The following is a 24,028-nucleotide window of genomic DNA, read 5'->3' on the forward strand; positions in this document are numbered from 1 at the left end:
TTCGCACTTTCAGTTTTTTGGGGATTTCCAAAATGTTCCTGTTTAAAAGAAATTCTACACAAATAAAAAATGTTTAGGGGAATTCTAAAAAAAAGTTTCAAAATTTTGTTTGTATTTTTTAATACCAAATTTGTTAGTGTTTTCCAAAAAATGTTAAAAAGTTCCAAAAAAATCCATGTTCAAAATCGTGTCCACTCTTTTTTAAAATTGTTTGTGTTCAAACATTCTAAGCAATTTTGAAAGACATGGACATTTTTTTAAATGATTTTTTTTGTATTTTATGAACAAAATTTAAAAATGTGAATATCTTTTGAATTTCAGGATTATTTTTAAAAAGAGCGAGCATTTTTTGAAAAAAAAACAAAAAAAATTGTAAGAGAAACAAAAACGAACGAAAATTTTAAAAATATAGTGGAAAAATGACCGAGATGGGCTGGCCCAGCTAAACTGAAGCTTCCCCGAACTGAAGAAGAAGAAAAGGAAAAGAACCGACGTAAATAGGCACGAGTGTCAATATGTTCTAATTGATTAGTGTAATTCTCTTTGAACTTAGTGGCTATGAGTTCAATTCACGTTGCTGACACTCTTTTGAAGTTTAAAAGGAATGAGAGAAAAAAAATTGAAGGCATCATGTACGGGCGGTATGTACACTGGCATATCAGCATGCATGTCGTATTTTTTAAAAAATTATTCTTTTATTATGAAGGGGTATAGAAATGCCAGCCAACGATGTGTTTTGGAGATGTACCGAACCACTAATACTATGTTATCAAGTCTTATTTCAATTCCAGCGTATCACGTATATTTACCACTGTCCGGATTGTTGAATATATGGTTTGTGCATGTATATTGTATAGTCCGGCCCACCTCCTAATCATTGTATAGTTGAGATTGTGGCCCACCTTGTATTCCATATATACGTGCGCTATGCACCGATCAATACATCGAGTTGCATTTCCAAAATATTCATTTCCAACATGGCATCACACCTACGATCCTAACCCTAACTCCTGCCGCCGCCGCCGCGATCCCATCGCCGCCGCCACCCGCCGCCGCCGCCACTTCGTGCCGCCGCGCCGCCGCCCCCCTGTGTGCCGCCGCCGCCTCGCGCTTCCGCCCGCCACCCGCAGCGCCGTCATCCGCGCCGCGCCGCAATCCCTCCCGCCGCGCCGCTTCACCACGCGTCGCGCCCTCCCCTCTCGTGATGGGGAACGTAGCAGAATTTTAAAATTTTCTACGCATCATCAAGATCTATCTATGGAGTCATCTAGCAACGAGGGAGAGAGGAGTGCATCTACATACCCTTGTAGATCACGAGCGGAAGCGTTCAAGAGAATGGGGTTGATGGAGTCGTACTCGTCATGATCCAAATCACCGAAGATCCTAGCGCCGAACGGACGGCACCTCCGCGTTCAACACACGTACGGAGCGAGGATGTCTCCCGCGCCTTGATCCAGCAAGGAGGAGGGAGAGGTTGAGGAAGAGGGCTCCAACAGCAGCACGACGGCGTGGTGGTGGTGAAGCTGCAGTACTCCGGCAGGGCTTCGCCAAGCTCTTATGGAGGAGGAGATGTGTTGGGGAGTGGAGGGGCTGCGCCTTGGATGTTGTATGCAGCCCTCCCCTCAGCCCTCTATTTATAGGGGAAGGGGGAAGGGGGGCGGCCCCCTCTAGATGAGATCTAGAGGGGGTCGGCGGCCAAGGGGAGGGGGGCTTGCCCCCCAAGCAAGGGGGCGCCCCCCCTTAGGGTTTCCCTCAAACCCTAGGCGCATGGGCCCTAGGGGGGTGTGGCACCCCAGCCCACTTGGGCTGGTTCCCTTCTCCATACAGCCCATAAGTCCCCCCCCGGAAGAGGTGGACCCTCCCGGTGGACCCCCGGAACCCCTCCGGTGGCCCCGGTACAATACCGATATGCCCCCGAATTTTTTCGGCGATCGTATGACAACTTTCCATATATAAATCTTTACCTCCGGACCATTCTGGAACTCCTCGTGACGTCCGGGATCTCATCCGGGACTCCGAACAACATTCGGTAATCACATACAAGTCTTCCTAACAACCCTAGCGTCACCGAACCTTAAGTGTGTAGACCCTACGGGTTCGGGAGACATGTAGACATGACCGAGATGACTCTCCGGTCAATAACCAACAGTGGGATCTGGATACCCATGTTGGCTCCCACATGCTCCATGATGATCTCATCGGATGAACCACGATGTCGAGGATTCAATCAATCCGTATACAATTCCCTTTGTCAATCGGTATGTTACTTGCTCGAGACTCGATCGTTGGTATCCCAATACCTTGTTCAGTCTCGTTACCGGCAAGTCACTTTACTCGTATCGTAATGCATGATCCCGTGATCAACCACTTGATCACAATGAGCTCATTATGATGATGCATTACCGAGTGGGCCCAGAGATACCTCTCCGTCATACGGAGTGACAAATCCCAGTCTCGATTCGTGCCAACCCAACAGACACTTCTGGAGATACCTGTAATGTACCTTTATAGTCACCCAGTTACGTTGTGATGTTTGGCACACCCAAGGCACTCCTACGGTATCCGGGAGTTGCACAATCTCATGGTCTAAGGAAATGATACTTGACATTCACAAAAGCTACAGCAAACGAACTATACGATCTTTGAGCTATGCTTAGGATTGGGTCTTGTCCATCACATCATTCTCCTAATGATGTGATCCTGTTATCAATGACATCCAATGTCCATAGTCAGGAAACCATGACTATCTTTTGATCAACGAGCTGGTTAACTAGAGGCTCACTAGGGACGTGTTGTGGTCTATGTATTCACACATGTATTACGATTTCCGGATAAGACAATTATAGCATGAACGATAGACAATTATCATGAACAAAGAAATATAATAATAACCATTTTATTATTGCCTCTAGGGCATATTTCCAATAGTCTCCCACTTGCACTAGAGTCAATATTCTAGTTACATTGTGATGAATCGAACACCCATGCAGTTCTGGTGTTGATCATGTTTTGCTCTAGGGAGAGGTTTAGTCAACGGATCTGCTACATTCAGGTCTGTATGTACTTTACAAATCTCTATGTCTCCATTTTGAACACTTTCACGAATGGAGTTGAAGCGACGCTTGATATGCCTGGTCTTCCTGTGAAACCTGGGCTCCTTGGCAAGGGCAATGGCTCCAGTGTTGTCACATAAGAGAGTCATCGAGCCCGACGCATTGGGTATGACTCCTAAGTCTGTAATGAACTCCTTCACCCAGACTGCTTCTTGTGCTGCCTCCGAGGCTGCCATGTACTCCGCTTCACATGTAGATCCCGCCACAACACTTTGCTTGCAACTGCACCAGCTTACTGCCCCACCATTCAAAATATACACGTATCTGGTTTGTGACTTAGAGTCATCCAGATCTGTGTCAAAGCTAGCATCGACGTAACCCTTTACGACAAGCTCTCCGTCACCTCCATAAACGAGAAACATTTCCTTGGTCCTTTTCAGGTACTTCAGGATATTCTTGACCGTTGTCCAGTGTTCCATGCCGAGATTACTTTGGTACCTTCCTACAAAACTTACGGCAAGGTTTACATCAGGTCTGGTACACAGCATAGCATACATGATAGACCCTATGGCCGAGGCATAGGGGACGACACTCATCTTTTCTCTATCTTCTGCCGTGGTCGGGCATTGAGCCGTGCTCAATCTCGTACCTTGCAATACAGGCAAGAACCCCTTGTTTGACTGATCCATTTTGAACTTCTTCAATATATTGTCAAGGTACGTACTCTGTGAAAGACCAATGAGGCGTCTCGATCTATCTCTATAGATCTTGATGCCTAATATATAAGCAGCTTCTCCAAGGTCCTTCATTGAAAAACACTTATTCAAGTAGGGCTTTATGCTTTCCAAGAATTCTATATCATTTCCCATCAATAGTATGTCATCCACATACAGTATGAGAAATGCTACAGAGCTCCCACTCACTTTCTTGTAAATGCAGGCTTCTCCATAAGTCTGCATAAACCCAAACGCTTTGATCATCTCATCAAAACGAATGTTCCAACTCCGAGATGCTTGCACCAGCCCATAAATCGAGCGTTGGAGCTTGCACACCTTGTCAGCATTCTTAGGACCGACAAAACCTTCCGGCTGCATCATATACAATTCTTCCTTAAGGAAACCATTAAGGAATGCCGTTTTGACGTCCATTTGCCATATCTCATAATCATAGAATGCGACAATTGCTAACATGATTCAGACGGACTTCAGCTTCGCTACGGGTGAGAAAGTCTCATCGTAGTCAACCCCTTGAACTTGTCGATAAGCCTTAGCAACAAGCCGAGCTTTATAGATGGTCACATTACCATCCGCGTTTGTCATCTTCTTAAAGATCCATTTATTTTCTATGGCTCGCCGATCATCGGGCAAGTCAGTCGAAGTCCATACTTCGTTTTCATACATGGATCCTATCTCGGATATCATGGCTTTCCAGCCATTTGTCGGAATCCGGGCCCGCCATCGCTTCTTCATAGTTCGAAGGTTCACCGTTATCTAACAACATGATTTCCAAGACAGGGTTGCCGTACCACTCTGGTGCGGAACGTGTCCTCGTGGACCTACGAAGTTCAGTAGCAACTTGATCTGAAGTTTCATGATCATCATCATCAACTTCCTCTCTAGTCGGTGCAGGCACCTCAGGAACATTTTCTTGAGCCGCGCTACTTACCGGTTCAAGAGGTAATACTTCATCAAGTTCTACTTTCCTCCCACTTATTTCTTTCGAGAGAAACTCTTTCTCTAGAAAGGACCCATTCTTGGCAACAAAGATCTTGCCTTCGGATCTGAGGTAGAAGGTATACCCAACAGTTTCTTTAGGGTATCCTATGAAGACGCATTTTTCCGACTTGGGTTCGAGCTTTTCAGGTTGAAGTTTCTTGACATAAGCATCGCATCCCCAAACTTTTAGAAACGACAGCTTAGGTTTCTTTCCAAACCATAATTCATACGGTGTCATCTCAACGGATTTTGATGGAGCCCTATTTAAAGTGAATGCGGCAGTCTCTAAAGCATAGCCCCAAAATGATAGCGGTAAATCGGTAAGAGACATCATAGATCACACCATATCCAATAGAGTGCGATTACGACATTCGGACACACCATTACGCTGAGGTGTTCCAGGCGGCGTGAGTTGTGAAACTATTCCACATTTTCTTAAGTGTGTGCCAAATTCGTGACTCAAGTATTCTCCTCCATGATCTGATCGCAAAAACTTGATTTTTCTGTCACGTTGATTCTCAACCTCACTCTGAAATTCCTTGAACTTTTCAAAGGTCTTAGACTTGTGTTTCATTAAGTAGACATACCCATATCTACTCAAGTCATCAGTAAGGGTGAGAACATAACGATAGCCACCGCGAGCCTCAACACTCATTGGACCGCACACATCAGTATGTATGATTTCCAATAAGTTGGTTGCTCGCTCCATTGTTCCTGAGAACGGAGTCTTGGTCATTTTACCCATGAGGCATGGTTCGCACATGTCAAATGATTCGTAATCAAGAGACTCTAAAAGTCCATCTGCATGGAGCTTCTTCATGCGTTTGACACCTATGTGACCAAGGCGGCAGTGCCACAAGTATGTGGGACTATCATTATCAACCTTACATCTTTTGGTATTCACACTATGAATATGTGTAGCATTACGCTCGAGATTCATTAAGAATAAACCATTCACCATCGGAGCATGACCATAAAACATATCTCTCATATAAATAGAACAACCATTATTCTCGGATTTAAATGAGTAGCCATCTCGAATTAAACGAGATCCTGATACAATGTTCATGCTCAAAGCTGGCACTAAATAACAATTATTGAGGTTTAAAACTAATCCCGTAGGTAAATGTAGAGGTAGCGTGCCGACGGCGATCACATCGACCTCGGAACCATTCCCGACGTGCATCGTCACCTCGTCCTTCGCTAGTCTCCGTTTATTCCGCAGCTCCTATTTTGAGTTACAAATATGAGCAACCGCACCGGTATCAAATACCCAGGAGCTACTACGAGTACTGGTAAGGTACACATCAATTACATGTATATCACATATACCTTTAGTGTTGTCGGCCTTCTTGTCTGCTAAGTACTTGGGGCAGTTCCGCTTCCAGTGACCACTTCCCTTGCAATAAAAGCACTCAGTCTCGGGCTTGGGTCCATTCTTTGGCTTCTTCCCGACAGCTTGCTTATCGGGTGCGGCAACTCCCTTGCCGTCCTTCTTGAAATTCTTTTTACCCTTGCCTTTCTTGAACTTAGTAGTTTTATTCACCATCAACACTTGATGTTCTTTTTTGACTTCTACCTCTGCTGATTTCAGCATTGAATATACCTCAGGAATGGTCTTTTCCATCCCCTGCATATTGAAGTTCATCACAAAGCTCTTGTAGCTCGGTGGAAGCGACTAAAGGATTCTGTCAATGACCGCGTCATCCGGGAGATTAACTCCCAACTGAGTCAAGCGGTTATGCAACCCAGACATTGTGAGTATGTGCTCGCTGACAGAACTATTTTCCTCCATCTTACAGCTGAAGAACTTGTCGGAGACTTCATATCTCTCGACCCGGGCATGAGCTTGAAAAACCATTTTCAGCTCTTCGAACATCTCATATGCTCTGTGTCTCTCAAAACGCTTTTGGAGCCCTGGTTCTAAGCTGTAAAGCATGCTGCACTGAACGAGGGAGTAATCATCAACACGTGCCTGCCAAGCGTTCATAACGTCTTGGTTCTGTGGGACGGGTGCGTCACCTAGCGGTGCTTCTAGGACATAATCTTTCTTGGCAGCTATGAGGATGATCCTCAGGTTCCGGACCCAGTCCGTATAGTTGTTGCCATCGTCTTTCAGCTTGGTTTTCTCTAGGAACGCGTTGAAGTTGAGGACAACGTGGGCAATTTGATCTACAAGACATATTGTAAAGATTTTAGACTAAGTTCATGATAATTAAGTTCATCTAATCAAATTACTCAATGAACTCCCACTCATATAGACATCCCTCTAGTCATCTAAGTGAAACATGATCCGAGTCAACTAGGCCGTGTCCGATCATCACGTGAGACGGACTAGTCAACATCGGTGAACATCTTCATGTTGATCGTATCTTCTATACGACTCATGCTCAACCTTTCGGTCTTATGTGTTCCAAGGCCATGTCTGTACATGCTAGGCTCGTCAAGTCAACCTAAGTGTATTGCGTGTGTAAATCTGGCTTACACCCGTTGTATTCGAACATTAGAATCTATCACACCCGATCATCACGTGGTGCTTCGAAACAACGAACCTTCGCAATGATGCACAATTAGGGGGAATACTTTCTTGAAATTAATTTGAGGGATCATCTTATTTAAGCTACCGTCGTTCTAAGCAAATAAGATGTAAAACATGATAAACATCACATGCAATCAAATAGTGACATGATATGGCCAATATCATTTGCTCCTTTGATCTCCATCTTCGGTGCTCCATGATCATCGTTGTCACCGGCATGACACCATGATCTCCATCATCATGATCTCCATCATCGTATCTTCTTGAAGTTGTCACGTCATCTATTACTACTACTACTATGGCTAACGCTTTATCAATAAAGTAAAGTAAATACATGACGTTCATGTTGACACGCAGGTCATAAATAAATAAAGACAACTCCTATGGCTCCTGCCGGTTGTCATACTCATCGACATGCAAGTCGTGATTCCTATTACAAGAACATGATCATCTCATACATCACATATATCATTCATCACATCCTTTGGCCATATCACATCACAAAGCACTTGCTGCAAAAACAAGTTAGACGTCCTCTAATTGTTGTTGCAAGTTTTTTACGTGGTTGCTATAGGATTCTAGCAAGAACGTTTCTTACCTACGCCAAAACCACAACGTGAATTGCCAATTTCTATTTACCCTTCATAAGGACCCTGTTCATCGAATCCGATCCGACTAAAGTGGGAGAGACAGACACCCGCCAGCCACCTTATGCAACTAGTGCATGTCAGTCGGTGGAACCGGTCTCACGTAAGCCTACGTGTAAGGTTGGTCTGGGCCGCTTCATCCCACGATGCCGCCGAATCAAGATAAGACTAGTAACGGCAAGATAATTGACAATATCGATGCCCACAACTACTTTGTGTTCTACTCGTGCATAGTAACTACGCATAGACCTAGCTCTGATACCACTGATGGGGAACGTAGAAGAATTTTAAAATTTTCTACGCATCACCAAGATCAATCTATGGAGTCATCTAGCAACGAGGGAGAGAGGAGTGCATCTACATACCCTTGCAGATCACGAGCGGAAGCGTTCAAGAGAACGGGGTTGATGGAGTCGTACTCGTCGTGATCCAAATCACCGAAGATCCTAGCGCCGAACGGACGGCACCTCCGCGTTCAACACACGTACGGAGCGAGGATGTCTCCTGCGCCTTGATCCAGCAAGGAGGAGGGAGAGGTTGAGGAATAAGGCTCCAACAGCAGCACGACGGCGTGGTGGTGGTGAAGCTGCAGTACTCCGGCAGGGCTTCGCCAAGCTCTTATGAAGGAGGAGATGTGTTGGGGAGGGGAGGGGCTGCGCCTTGGATGTTGTATGCATCCCTCCCCTCACCCCTCTATTTATAGGGGAAGGGGGAAGGGGGGCGGCCCCCTCTAGATGAGATCTAGAGGGGGGGCGGCGGCCAAGGGGAGGGGGGCTTGCCCCCCAGGCAAGGGGGCGCCCCCCTTAGGGTTTCCCCCAAACCCTAGGCGCATGGGCCCTAGGGGGGTGTGGCACCCCAGCCCACTTGGGCTGGTTCCCTTCTCCATACAGCCCATAAGGCCCCCCAGAAGAGGTGGACCCTCCTGGTGGACCCCCGGAACCCCTCCGGTGGCCCCGGTACAATACCGATATGCCCCCGAATTTTTTCGGCGACCGTATGACAACTTCCCATATATAAATCTTTACCTCCGGACCATTCCGGAACTCCTCGTGACGTTCGGGATCTCATCCGGGACTCCGAACAACATTCGGTAATCACATACAAGTCTTCCTAACAATCCTAGCATCACCGAACCTTAAGTGTGTAGACCCTACGGGTTCGGGAGACATGTAGACATGACCGAGATGACTCTCCGGTTAATAACCAACAATGGGACCTGGATACCCATGTTGGCTCCCACCTGCTCCACGATGATCTCATCGGATGAACCACGATGTCGAGGATTCAATCAATCCGTATACAATTCCCTTTGTCAATCGGTACGTTACTTGCTCGAGACTCGATCGTCGGTATCCCAATACCTTGTTCAGTCTCGTTACCGGCAAGTCACTTTACTTGTACCGTAATGCTTGATCCCGTGATCAACCACTTGATCACATTGAGCTCATTATGATGATGCATTACCGAGTGGGCCCAGAGATACCTCTCCGTCATACGGATTGACAAATCCCAGTCTCGATTCGTGCCAACCCAACAGACACTTTCGAAGATACCTGTAATGTACCTTTATAGTCACCCAGTTACGTTGTGATGTTTGGCACACCCAAGGCACTCCTACGGTATCCGGGAGTTGCACAATCTCATGGTCTAAGGAAATGATACTTGACATTCAGAAAAGCTACAGCAAACGAACTATACGATCTTTGAGCTATGCTTAGGATTGGGACTTGTCCATCACTTCATTCTCCTAATGATGTGATCCCGTTATCAATGACACCCAATGTCCATAGTTAGGAAACCATGACTATCTTTTGATCAACGAGCTAGTTAACTAGAGGCTCACTAGGGACATGTTGTGGTCTATGTATTCACACATGTATTACAATTTCCGGATAAGACAATTATAGCATGAACAATAGACAATTATAACAAAGAAATATAATAATAACCATTTTATTATTGCCTATAGGGCATATTTCCAACATCTCGACCATGGCCTCCCCGGGTTCCACCGGTATCACCCGCAGCCGCCGCACCAACCCCTTCGACGGCCCCGGTCCCGTTGTCATCCGTGATCTCAATATCCTCGCTCGGGTTCCCGTCGTCCTCGATCAACTCACCTCCACATACTATGCCTGGAAGACGTACTTCTTGTTGGAAATATGCCCTAGAGGCAATAATAAAAGCATTATTATTATATTTCCTTGTTCATGATAATTGTCTTTATTCATGCTATAATTGTGTTATCCGGAAATCGTAATACATGTGTGAATAACAGACATCAACATGTCCCTAGTGAGCCTCTAGTTGACTAGCTCGTTGATCAACAGATAGTCATGGTTTCCTGACTATGGACACTGGATGTCATTGATAACGAGATCACATCATTAGGAGAATGATGTGATGGACAAGACCCAATCCTAAACATAGCACAAGATCGTATAGTTCGTTTGCTAGAGTTTTCCAATGTCAAGTATCTTTTCCTTAGACCATGAGATCGTGTAACTCCCGGATACCGTAGGAGTGCTTCGGGTATGCCAAACGTCACAACGTAACTGGGTGACTATAAAGGCAGACTACGGGTATCTCCGAAAGTGTCTGTTGGGTGACATGGATCAAGACTGGGATTTGTCACTCCGTATGACGGAGAGGTATCACTGGACCCACTCGGTAATGCATCATCATAATGAGCTCAGAGTGACCAAGTGTCTGGTCACGGGATCATGCATTACGGTACGAGTAAAGTGACTTGCCGGTAACGAGATTGAACGAGGTATTGGGATACCGACGATCGAATCTCGGGCAAGTAACATATCGATAGACAAAGGGAATAGCGTACGGGGTTGATAGAATCCTCGACATCGTGGTTCATCCGATGAGATCGTCGTGGAGCATGTGGGAGCCAACATGGGTATCCAGATCCTGCTGTTGGTTATTGACCGGAGAGTCGTCTCGGTCATGTCTGCTTGTCTCCCGAACCCGTAGGGTCTACACACTTAAGGTTCAGTTATGCTAGGGTTGTAGGGATATGTATATGCAGTAACCCGAATGTTGTTCGGAGTCCCGGATGAGATCCCGGACGTCACGAGGAGTTCCGGAATGGTCCGGAGGTAAAGATTTATATATGGGAAGTCCTGTTTCGGGCATCGGGACAAGTTTCGGGGTTATCGGTATTGTACCGGCACCACCGGAAGGGTCCCGGGGGTCCACCGGGTGGGTCCACCTGTCCCGGGGGGCCACATGGGCTGTAGGGGGTGCGCCTTGGCCTACATGGGCCAAGGGCACCAGCCCCACATAGGCCCATGCGCCTAGGGTTTGAGGGGAAAGAGTCCTAGGAGGGGAAGGCACCTCCTAGGTGCCTTGGGGGGAGGGAAACCCCCCTTGGCCGCCGCACCCCCTAGGAGATTGGATCTCCTAGGGCCGGCCACCCCCCCTTGGCCCTCCTATATATAGTGGGGGGAGAGGAGGGACTTCATACCTGAACGCCTTGGCCTTTGGTTGCCTCCTTCTCCCTCCCCAACACCTCCTCCACATCCATAGTGCTTAGCGAAGCTCTGCCGGAGTACTGCAGCTCCATCAACACCACGCCGTCGTGCTGCTGCTGGTGCCATCTCCTTCAACCTCTCCCTCCCTCCCTTGCTGGATCAAGAAGGAGGAGACGTGGCTGTTCCGTACGTGTGTTGAACGCGGAGGTGCCGTCCGTTCGGCGCTGGTCATCGGTGATTTGTATCACGTCGAGTACGACTACATCATCACCGTTCTTTTGAACGCTTCCGCTCGCGATATACAAAGGTATGTAGATGCATCTAATCACTCGTTGCTAGATGAACTCCTAGATGATCTTGGTGAAACGAGTAGGAAAATTTTTGTTTTTTGCAACGTTCTCCAACAGTGGCATCATGAGCTAGGTCTATGCGTAGTTCTTCTTGCGCGAGTAGAACACAATTTGTTGTGGGCGTAGATTTGTCAACTTTCTTGCCGTTACTAGTCCTTTCTTGCTTCAGCGGTATTGTGGGATGAAGCGGCCCGGACTAACCTTACACATACGCTTACGTGAGACCGGTTCCACCGACTAACATGCACTAGTTGCATAAGGTGGCTGGCGGGTGTCTGTCTCTCCTACTTTAGTTGGAGCGGAATCGATGAACAGGGTCCTTATGAAGGGTAAATAGAAGTTGACAAATCACGTTGTGGCTTTAACGTAGGTAAGAAAACGTTCTTGCTAGAACCCTAATTCAGCCACGTAAAACTTGCAACAACAATTAGAGGACGTCTAACTTGTTTTTGCAGCAAGTGGTTTGTGATATGATATGGCCAAAGTTGTGATGAATGATGAATGATCTATATGTGATGTATGAGATGTTCATGCTATTGTAATAGGAATCACGACTTGCATGTCGATGAGTATGACAACCGGCAGGAGCCATAGGAGTTGTCTTTATTCTTTTAATGACCTGCGTGTCATCGAGAAACGCCATGTAAATTACTTTACTTTATTGCTAAACGCGTTAGCCATAGTAGTAGAAGTAATAGTTGGCGAGCAACTTCATGGAGACACGATGATGGAGATCATGGTGTCAAGCCGGTGACAAGATGATCATGGAGCCCCAAGATGGAGATCAATGGAGCTATGTGATATTGGCCATATCATGTCACGTTTATTATTTGATTGCATGTGATGTTTATCATGTTTTGCATCTTGTTTACTTAGAATGACGGTAGTAAATAAGATGATCCCTCACAATAAATTCAAGAAGTGTTCCCCCTAACTATGCACCGTTGCGACAGTTTGCTGTTTCAAAACACCACGTGATGATCGGGTGTTTTATTCAGACGTTCACATACAACGGGTGTAAGACAGATTTACACATGCAAACACTTAGGTTGACTTGACGAGCCTAGCATGTACAGACATGGCCTCGGAACACAGAAGACCGAAAGGTCGAGCATGAGTCGTATAGAAGATACGATCAACATGAAGATGTTCACCGATGTTGACTAGTCCGTCTCACGTGATGATCGGACACGGTCTAGTTTAACTCGGATCATGTAATACTTAGATGACTAGAGGGATGTCTAATCTAAGTGGGAGTTCACTAATAATTTGATTAGTTGAACTTAATTATCATGAACTTAGTCTAAATATTTTACAATATGTCTTGTAGATTAAATGGCCAACGTAGTCCTCAACTTCAACGCGTTCCTAGAGAAAACCAAGCTGAAAGACGATGGCAGCAACTATACGGACTGGGTCTGGAACCTGAGGATCATCCTCATAGCTGCCAAGAAAGATTATGTCCTACAAGCACCGCTTGGTGACGCACCCGTTCTCCCTGCAGAACAAGATGTTATGAACGCTTGGCAGGCACGTTTCGATGACTACTCCCTCGTTCAGTGCGGCATGCTTTACAGCCTAGAGCCGGGGCTCCAAAAGCGTTTTGAGAGACATGGAGCATATGAGATGTTCGAAGAGCTGAAAATGGTTTTCCAAGCTCATGCCCGGGTCGAGAGATATGAAGTCTCTGACAAATTCTTCAGCTATAAGATGGAGGAAAATAGTTCTGTCAGTGAGCACATACTCACTATGTCTGGGTTGCATAACCGCTTGACTCAGCTGGGAGTTAATCTCCCGGATGATGCAGTCATTGACAGAATCCTCCAGTCGCTTCCACCAAGCTACAAGAGCTTTGTGATGAACTTCAATATGCAGGGGATGGAAAAGACCATTCCTGAAGTATTTGCTATGCTGAAATCAGCAGAGGTAGAAGTCAGGAAGGAACATCAAGTGTTGATGGTCAATAAAACCACTAAGTTCAAGAAAGACAAGGGTAAAAAGAACTTCAAGAAGGACGGCAAGGAGGTTGCCGCGCCCGGCAAGCAAGCTGCCGGGAAGAAGCCAAAGAATGGACCCAAGCCCGAGACTGAGTGCTTTTATTGCAAGGGAAGCGGTCACTGGAAGCGGAACTGCCCTAAGTACTTAGCGGATAAGAAGGCCGGCAAAACGAAAGGTATATGTGATATACATGTAATTGATGTGTACCTTACTAGTGCCCGTAGTGGCTCCTGGGTATTTGATACCGGTGCAGTTGCTCACATTTGTAACTCAAAGCAGGGGCTGCGGAATAAGCGGAAACTGGCAAAGGACGAGGTGACGATGCGCGTCGGGAATGGTTCCAAGGTCAATGTGATCGCCGTCGGCACTCTACCTCTGCATCTCCCTTCGGGATTAGTTTTAAACCTTAATAATTGTTATTTAGTGCCAGCTTTGAGCATGAACATTGTATCGGGATCTCGTTTAATTCGAGATGGCTACTCTTTTAAATCTGAGAATAATGGTTGTTCCATTTTTATGAGAGATATGTTTTATGGTCATGCTCCTATGGTGAATGGTTTATTCTTTATGAATCTCGAACGTGATGCTACACATGTTCATAATGTGAGTACCAAAAGAAGTAAGGTTGATAATGATAGTCCCACATACTTGTGGCACTGCCGCCTTGGTCACATAGGTGTCAAACGCATGAAGAAGCTCCATGCTGATGGACTTTTAGAGTCTCTTGATTATGAATCATTTGACACGTGCGAACCATGCCTTATGGGTAAAATGACCAAGACTCTGTTCTCAGGAACAATGGAGCGAGCAACCGACTTATTGGAAATCATACATACTGATGTGTGCGGTCCGATGAGTGTTGAGGCTCGCGGTGGCTATCGTTATGTTCTCACTCTCACTGATGATTTAAGTAGGTATGGGTATATCTACTTAATGAAACACAAGTCTGAAACCTTTGAAAAGTTCAAGGAATTTCAGAGTGACGTTGAAAATCAATGTGACAGGAAAATCAAGTTTCTATGATCAGATCGTGGAGGAGAATACTTGAGTCACGAGTTTGGGGCACACTTAAGAAAATGTGGAATAGTTTCACAACTCACGCCGCCTGGAACACCTCAGCGTAATGGTGTGTCCGAACGTTGTAATCGCACTCTGTTAGATATGGTGCGATCTATGATGTCTCTTATCGATTTACCGCTTTCTTTTTGGGGCTATGCTTTAGAGACTGCCGCATTCACTTTAAATAGGGCTCCGTCGAAATCCGTTGAGACGACACCGTATGAATTATGGTTTGGGAAGAAACCTAAGCTGTCGTTTCTAAAAGTTTGGGGATGCGATGCTTATGTCAAGAAACTTCAACCTGAAAAGCTCGAACCCAAGTCGGAAAAATGCGTCTTCATAGGATACCCAAAAGAAACTATTGGGTACACCTTCTACCTCAGATCCGAAGGGAAGATCTTTGTTGCCAAGAATGGGTCCTTTCTGGAGAAAGAGTTTCTCTCGAAAGAAGTAAGTGGGAGGAAAGTAGAGCTTGATGAAGTATTACCTCTTGAACCAGAAAATGGCGCAACTCAAGAAAATGTTCCTGAGGTGCCTGCACCGATTGGAGAGGAAGTTAATGAAAATGATCAAGATACTTCTGATCAAGCCCCTACTGAAATTCGAAGGTCCACAAGGACACGATCCGCACCAGAGTGGTACGGCAACCCTGTCTTGGAAATCATGCTGTTAGACAATAGTGAACCTTCGAACTATGAAGAAGCGATGGCGGGCCCGGATTCCGACAAATGGCTGGAAGCCATGAAATCCGAGATAGGATCCATGTATGAAAACAAAGTATGGACTTTGACTGACTTGCCCGTTGAGCGGCGAGCCATAGAAAATAAATGGATCTTTAAGAGGAAGACAGACGCGGATGGTAATGTGACCATCTATAAAGCTCGGCTTGTCGCTAAGGGTTATCGACAAGTTCAAGGGGTTGACTACGATGAGACTTTCTCACCGGTAGCGAAGCTGAAGTCCGTCCGAATCATGTTAGCAATTGCCGCATTCTATGATTACGAAATATGGCAAATGGACGTCAAAACGGCATTCCTTAATGGTTTCCTTAAGGAAGAATTGTATATGATGCAGCCGGAAGGTTTTGTCGATCCTAAGAATGCTGACAAAGTGTGCAAGCTCCAACGCTCGATTTATGGGCTGGTGCAAGCATCTCGGAGTTGGAACATTCGCTTTGATGAGATGATCAAAGCATTTGGGTTTACACAGACTTATGGAGAAGCCTGCGTTTACAAGAAAGTGAGTGGGAGCTCTGTAGCATTTCTCATATTATATGTAGATGACATACTTTTGATGGGAAATGATATAGAACTCTTGGACAACATCAAGGCCTACTTGAATAAAAGTTTTTCAATGAAGGACCTTGGAGAAGCTGCTTATATATTAGGCATCAAAATCTATAGAGATAGATCGAGACGCCTCATAGGTCTTTCACAAAGCACATACCTTGATAAGATATTGAAGAAGTTCAATATGGATCAATCCAAGAAGGGGTTCTTGCCTGTGTTGCAAGGTATGAAATTGAGCTCAGCTCAATGTCCGACCACGGCAGAAGATATAGAAGAGATGAGCGTCATCCCCTATGCCTCAGCCATAGGTTCTATTATGTATGCCATGCTGTGTACCAGACCTGATGTAAACCTTGCCGTAAGTTTGGTAGGAAGGTACCAAAGTAATCCCGGCAAGGAACACTGGACAGCGGTCAAGAATATCCTGAAGTACCTGAAAAGGACTAAGGAAATGTTTCTCGTTTATGGAGGTGACGAAGAGCTCGTCGTAAAGGGTTACGTCGACGCTAGCTTCGACACAGATCTGGATGACTCTAAGTCACAAACCGGATACGTGTATATTTTGAATGGTGGGGCAGTAAGCTGGTGTAGTTGCAAGCAAAGCGTCGTGGCGGGATCTACATGTGAAGCGGAGTACATGGCAGCATCGGAGGCAGCACATGAAGCAATATGGGTGAAGGAGTTCATCACCGACCTAGGAGTCATACCCAATGCGTCGGGGCCGATCAAGCTCTTCTGTGACAACACTGGAGCTATTGCACTTGCCAAGGAGCCCAGGTTTCACAAGAAGACAAGGCACATCAAGCGTCGCTTCAACTCCATTCGTGAAAATGTTCAAGATGGAGACATAGAGATTTGTAAAGTACATACGGACCTGAATGTAGCAGATCCGTTTACTAAACCTCTCCCTAGAGCAAAACATGATCAACACCAGAATTCCATGGGTGTTCGATTCATCACAATGTAACTAGATTATTGACTCTAGTGCAAGTGGGAGACTGTTGGAAATATGCCCTAGAGGCAATAATAAAAGCATTATTATTATATTTCCTTGTTCATGATAATTGTCTTTATTCATGCTATAATTGTGTTATCCGGAAATCGTAATACATGTGTGAATAACAGACATCAACATGTCCCTAGTGAGCCTCTAGTTGACTAGCTCGTTGATCAACAGATAGTCATGGTTTCCTGACTATGGATACTGGATGTCATTGATAACGAGATCACATCATTAGGAGAATGATGTGATGGACAAGACCCAATCCTAAACATAGCACAAGATCGTATAGTTCGTTTGCTAGAGTTTTCCAATGTCAAGTATCTTTTCCTTAGACCATGAGATCGTGTAACTCCCGAATACCGTAGGAGTGCTTTGGGTATGCCAAACGTCACAACGTAACTGGGTGACTATAAAGGCAGATTACGGGTATCTCCGAAAGTGTCTGTTGGGTGACATGGATCAAGACTGGGATTTGTCACTCCGTATGACGGAGAGGTATCACTGGACCCACTCGGTAATGCATCATCATAATGAGCTCAGAGTGACCAAGTGTCTGGTCACGGGATCATGCATTACGGTACGAGTAAAGTGACTTGCCGGTAACGAGATTGAACGAGGTATTGGGATACCGACGATCGAATCTCGGGCAAGTAACATATCGATATACAAAGGGAATAGCGTACGGGGTTGATAGAATCCTCGACATCGTGGTTCATCCGATGAGATCGTCGTGGAGCATGTGGGAGCCAACATGGGTATCCAGATCCCGCTGTTGGTTATTGACCGGAGAGTCGTCTCGGTCATGTCTGCTTGTCTCCCGAACCCGTAGGGTCTACACACTTAAGGTTCAGTTACGCTAGGGTTGTAGGGATATGTATATGCAGTAACCCGAATGTTGTTCGGAGTCCCGGATGAGATCTCGGACGTCATGAGGAGTTCCGGAATGGTCCGGAGGTAAAGATTTATATATGGGAAGTCCTGTTTCGGGCATCGGGACAAGTTTCGGGGTTATCGGTATTGTACCGGCACCACCGGAAGGGTCCCGGGGGTCCACCGGGTGGGTCCACCTGTCCCGGGGGGCACATGGGCTGTAGGGGGTGCGCCTTGGCCTACATGGGCCAAGGGCACCAGCCCCACATAGGCCCATGCGCCTAGGGTTTGAGGGGAAAAGAGTCCTAGGAGGGGAAGGCACCTCCTAGGTGCCTTGGGGGGGAGGGAAACCCCCCTTGGCCGCCGCACCCCCTAGGAGATTGGATCTCCTAGGGCCGGCCACCCCCCCTTGGCCCTCCTATATATAGTGGGGGGAGAGGAGGGACTTCATACCTGAACGCCTTGGCCTTTGGTTGCCTCCTTCTCCCTCCCCAACACCTCCTCCACCTCCATAGTGCTTAGCGAAGTTCTGCCGGAGTACTGCAGCTCCATCAACACCACGCCGTCGTGCTGCTGCTGGTGCCATCTCCTTCAACCTCTCCTCCCTCCCTTGCTGGATCAAGAAGGAGGAGACGTGGCTGTTCCGTACGTGTGTTGAACGCGGAGGTGCCGTCCGTTCGGCGCTGGTCATCGGTGATTTGGATCACGTCGAGTACGACTACATCATCACCGTTCTTTTGAACGCTTCCGCTCGCGATCTACAAAGGTATGTAGATGCATCTAATCACTCGTTGCTAGATGAACTCCTAGATGATCTTGGTGAAACGAGTAGGAAATTTTTTGTTTTCTGCAACGTTCTCCAACACTTCTCCCTTGTGTTCCGTGAGTACAATCTCCGGGATCACATTGATGGCTCCGTGGACTCCTGCTTCATGGAGGACGATGAGGAGTGGACGTCCATTGATGCCACTCTTATCCGCTGGTTCTACACCACCATCTCGAAGGACCTCTTCCACACGGTGATCTCCGCCGATGATGACGCTCACGCCGTTTGGACTAAGCTCAACCGTCTCTTCACCGACAACGCGCTCCAACGCAAGGTTTTCTTGCACGGCGAGTTTTTTGGGTGCCAGCAGCTTGACTCATCGGTCGACGATTATTGCATGCTCCTCAAGAAGCTTGTCGACGAGCTCCGTGACCTCGGCGAGAAGGTCTCCGACGAGCTCCTCCTCAACACTCTCATCGCCGGCCTAAACGAAGACTTCGGGAACGCCGCCTCCAACATCCCTCTCATCACCAACCCGACCTTCCCCAAGATCGTCGCGTACCTGAAGCTGGAGGAGAAGAGGATGCGGATGTCGCGCGCCCGGGCTACCCATACGGCTCTCACCGCCGGAACCCGCGGCGGTGCGCCGCCCACCGCTCCGGCTCCCCCGCCGCGGCCCGCTCAGGGGCCCCTCCACGTGCATCCGCCGCCCGGGTTCCCATATCCCGCGCCGCCGCAGGCCCCTCCGCCGCCCCCCGTCGAGTAGGAGCAGCGCCGGGGCGGGCGTCGCGGCCGAGGTGGCCGCAAGCAGCAGCAGCCGCCGCCAGCTGCCCATGGCGGGGCGCCGCGCCAGCCGCAGCACCCGCTCCCGCCGGCGCCTTGGCAGGCCGGCCAGAACCCCTGGACGGGGGTTGTTCACGCATACTTCATGCCCATACCGCGCGCCCCCGTCCCCGGTGTTTTTGGCGCCCGCCCGGCCCCTCATCAGGCTCTGTACGCGGCCCCTCAGGCGTATCCGCCGGCGCCGCTCTACGGCCCCTCGGCGGCCTATGGGCTGCCTCCGGCCGGTGGGCTCGTGGCGCCGCCGCCACAGCCTCTGCCGTCGGCCCCGGCCCTCCCGCCGGCACCATGGGACCCCGCGCTGCTAGCGGCCCTCCACACCGCCCCCACGCCACAGCAGTACACCCGCGGTGGCGACTGGTACATGGACACCGGAGCCACGACTTACATGACCGCCAACCCCGGTAACCTTCTTATCGCTCACCCTGTTCACACTGCTGCTCGCATTACCGTGGGCGACGGTTCTTCCATGCCCATCACTCATGTCGGCCATGCTGCTTTTCCTTCTAACTCTGTTCCACCCAAAAGGAAGGCGGAGCCCGCACTTTTATAGCTGCCCACCCTGTTTTCGCAGCAAAACCCCCCACTCTTCTTCCATCTCGCCGCTCTCCACCCAATTCACATCCTTTTATCCTACCTTCCCTCTCACATCGACGCTTGGAACCGGAGCATAGCCTGCCGGAGTTGGAGGTGGTGGAGGTGCAGGAGGATCCGAGCATCATGTTAGGCCTGAAGATCAACTCGGCGATGCGGCAAAATTGTCGTGTCAAAGTGAAGGCCACAAAGAAGGAGAAGCTCAAGAAGCAAAAGACCGGTGGAGGGCATGCTGGTGGCGGACGTGGCGGTGGGCGTGCTGGTCGCGAACGAGATGGAGGTCGGGGCTCGTGCCGCGGTGCCCCGATAGTGTCGCCCACCGTACATACGCCGCCATGGCTGAAGCATTACAAGGCTCAGTACTTGTACGCTGCCAAGCAGCTTGGTAGGAAGTCCACGACAACATCGTAGTGCAAGTGCCTTACATCACCGACGTAAACGCGGCGCCGCTGCTCTTCTCGGAGTTTTCTTCGCCTCGGCTTGTCCGGATGCGAATGGCGGGCGGGGAGCAGATGAATGCCCGGACTTTACTTGAATTTCAAAATGTCATTTACTGGCAGGCATAGATAAAACTGCATTAGATGGCTGGTTCTCGCATCAGCGTTTGCGGACTGGTCCTTCATTTACGGACAGATGCTGGAGCGATGCCCTTATTATTATTCCTTGCGCACAGCTTCAATTGGTGTATATCATTGGTTTGCAAATAAGTTCTGGTCAAGCAACGACGCATGAATAAGAGTAGAATGAACTCTTGATCCGGTGCTCCCCGGAGAAAGAAGGACATCTCAAGAAATAAAAATGCTATGCCACGTTCCATTCCACCACCACTGCCGCCCGGCGATTTGTTTAATGCTCCCCCCGGCCGCGCCGCGCTGTGCGTCACTGGAAAGATAAAGATGGCCCGGTGGCCTGTGGAGGGTGGCTCCCCACCTCGTTGCGCAATGAATGGTGATGATGCGGCTCTCCTTTACTCTTCTTCCTCCACCAGACCACCACTTCCATCCTCTGCTCTGGTGGTTTCCTGTTCCGTTCCGGGAGAGTTCTTCTTTGACAGGGAGCGGCGGCCGCCATGGCGAAGGAGACCGAGTACTACGACGCGCTCGGCGTCAGCCCCGCCGCCTCGGACGACGAGATCCGCAAGGCCTACTACATCAAGGTCCCCCTTTTACCTGCCTGCCTAGCGCATTGTTGTCGCTTTCCGCTAGCTTGCTGATTTGGAGGTTTTGTTTCCTGTCTTGTCTTCAGGCGAGGCAGGTGCATCCTGACAAAAACCCCGACGATCCGCAGGCGTCCGACAAGTTTCAGGTTCTTGCTACGTCTGGCTCGACTCAACTCGATATTGTAGCAGGATCGGTTGCTTTGATTTCTTTAGTGGGTGGGTGTTGAGCTTCTTGTTGTTATGGTGCTATATATGTAGGCTCTTGGAGAGGCCTACCAGGTCCTGAGTGACCCTTTGCAGAGAAAGGCCTACGACGGCTATGGCAAGACCAGCATATCCAGGTGTCTGCCTGCCCCAGTTGATCCAACCCCAGATGAAACACAGCTCGGAAGCAGCAATTCAAGCTTCACTCTGACAACATTTTTCTGCTTTTCAGGGACAACATTCTAGATGGTGCTCTGGTCTTCACCCTCCTGTTCGGGAGCGAGCTGTTCGAGGACTACATTGGGCATCTTGCAATGGCAACCATGGCTTCCTCAGAGATGGCCAGCGGCGACAACGGCAGCGCCGAGAAGCTCCAGGACAGGCTCAAGGTAGGCACATACGTATCTGTGGTAGACGCCCACTGTTTTGCCCAAACCATTTTGTATCCCACTCTGAAAAACACTGCTCTGATGAAGGGTGTACAAAGGGAACGAGAAGAGAAGCTAGCTAGATTCCTCAATAAATTCCTCTCGCAGTATGTGAGTGGTGACACGGAAGGATTCGCTCATCGTGCCGAATCTGAGGCGAAAAGGCTTTCCAGCACTTGTCAGTATGATGATCCATACAAACTACAGTTGTGTTCTTCTCTTGATGGGTTTCATCTGAATCTTTGTGAAATGCTTTGCTGCTCACAGCATACGCACTGGACATTCGTCGCACCATCGGATACGTTTACTCCCGACAAGCCGCCAAGGAGCTCGGCAAGAAGGCCATGTACCTGGGAGTTCCATTCCTGACCGAGTGGGTGAGGAACAAGGGCCACCTCTGGAGATCACAGATCACGGCAGCCAAAGGTGAAAACTTCCCCAATTGTTGCCATGGCTGTGATGGTTGAAGTTGCCGACTGATTAAGGGGCGAAAAGAACAATGCAGGAGCTCTGCAGCTGCTGCAGCTGCAAGAGGAGGCGTGCCGGCAGAGCGCCAAGGACGGCGGCGCTGCCACCGAGAAGGACGTCGACATGCAGATGAGAATGAACAAGGACCTGATGATGAGTTCAATTTGGAAGCTCAACGTTGTGGATATTGAAGTCACGCTCCTACATGTCTGTGAAATGGTATGTGCGTCTTCCTTACTGAAATACTCCCATATTAATCTGTTACTAGTAGTACAACAATATGATTTGACAAGTTTTTGACTTCTTCACAGGTGCTGCATGAAAATAATGTCAAGAAAGAGGATCTCAAGGCCCGTGCAATGGCCTTGAGAAATCTCGGAAAAATATTTCAGGTACATTTGTTTCACGTTTTCTTTCCGATAATTCCTGTGCTACATGTGTAAATAAACAAACCTGAATTAAGTATATTTCATTTCATAAATTCCATCTTTGATCAACTTGAATGAGAATAGAGGGAAAAGGAGGCATTACCAGGGCCATCAAAGCCAACCATTCTCGACGATGACAGCAGCTCTGATGAAAGTTCAGACGAGGAGGCATCACAGACAGTGACATATCGGACTCCCGCGCTTACTCAGGCAATTTTTCAACAACCATACAAACATATGTATACGTTGCACATTCAAATATGTTTAGTGAGATAAGTTCAAAAATGTTGTTGTACAGGGAATTGGCAGGCTATTTAGATGCTTATGCAACCCTGCATATGATGTTGACGATGACTTCGAACCCCGGAAATGAAGCAGGGACACTACGAAACCTTTCGAAGATACCCGAGTTATACCAGATATATGATTCAGAACAGCTGGGGTCATGCACCACCATCCTTCAGTTACCTGAAGGGTATGGATATATGTTTATATGCTGCTTCAGCACTGGTGATCAGATCCAACAGTTAAAGCTTTAGATTACCCACTTTTCACTCGCATGACCATAGCCTTTGAAATAGACCATACCTGATTGTGCCGTGCTTTCTGTAATTGTTCTATTTTGGTGTTTCTCCGGAAATAATAATACAAAATCTGTTTGTCTTAGATAAAGGGCCCTTTTTATTGACTCATGATCTAGCATGAAGGGGATACAAACAAAAGGCCTGGATGGCGCAAACTGGCAAAAGAAACAGTACCACCAAAATCTAACATTGTAGACGTTGTGATGATACCACACCTCCAACGCAAATGTGTCGGTGGTAAACCTGCCGTATGCATCTCCCAGATGCAGAGGCCGGGGGTCATCCTCCTTTTCTAAAAAAAAAAACACCACAAGCCTTCACCGCGGGTTTGGCTCCTCTGCTGTTGCGTTAGGGCTACTCTAACCAATTCCCTATATTCGGTTAGGGGAGTAAAAAAACTGTTTTACTCCTCTAACAGGCACCTAGCCGATCCCCAATAGTCATCCTCAGCCATCTCCGCCGCGTCTATTTTTAGTGCCTCGCTCGGCCTTGGAAGAAGAAAAATCACCTCCACTCCGCTGCCTACCCGCCCTGCTCCCGCGCTGCATC

The 24,028-nt window shown here is 47.9% G+C and overlaps 1 protein-coding gene across 1 annotated transcript; it reads left to right on the plus strand.

Annotated features, from left to right (window-relative positions):
- The first annotated feature begins 21,108 nt into the window (after positions 1–21,108).
- On the plus strand, positions 21,109–23,561 carry LOC123150887 (chaperone protein dnaJ 10). The gene is made up of 10 exons (XM_044570700.1): positions 21,109–21,364; positions 21,454–21,513; positions 21,626–21,708; positions 21,804–21,960; positions 22,048–22,177; positions 22,267–22,425; positions 22,505–22,686; positions 22,779–22,859; positions 22,980–23,105; positions 23,194–23,561. The coding sequence occupies exons 1-10, from the start codon at positions 21,278–21,280 to the stop codon at positions 23,266–23,268; spliced, it is 1,140 nt and encodes a 379-aa protein (XP_044426635.1). The 5' UTR covers positions 21,109–21,277; the 3' UTR covers positions 23,269–23,561.
- The last annotated feature ends 467 nt before the right edge of the window (positions 23,562–24,028 follow it).

Source organism: Triticum aestivum, chromosome 7A, assembly GCF_018294505.1.
Source record: "Triticum aestivum cultivar Chinese Spring chromosome 7A, IWGSC CS RefSeq v2.1, whole genome shotgun sequence".
Classification (NCBI taxonomy): domain Eukaryota; kingdom Viridiplantae; phylum Streptophyta; class Magnoliopsida; order Poales; family Poaceae; genus Triticum; species Triticum aestivum.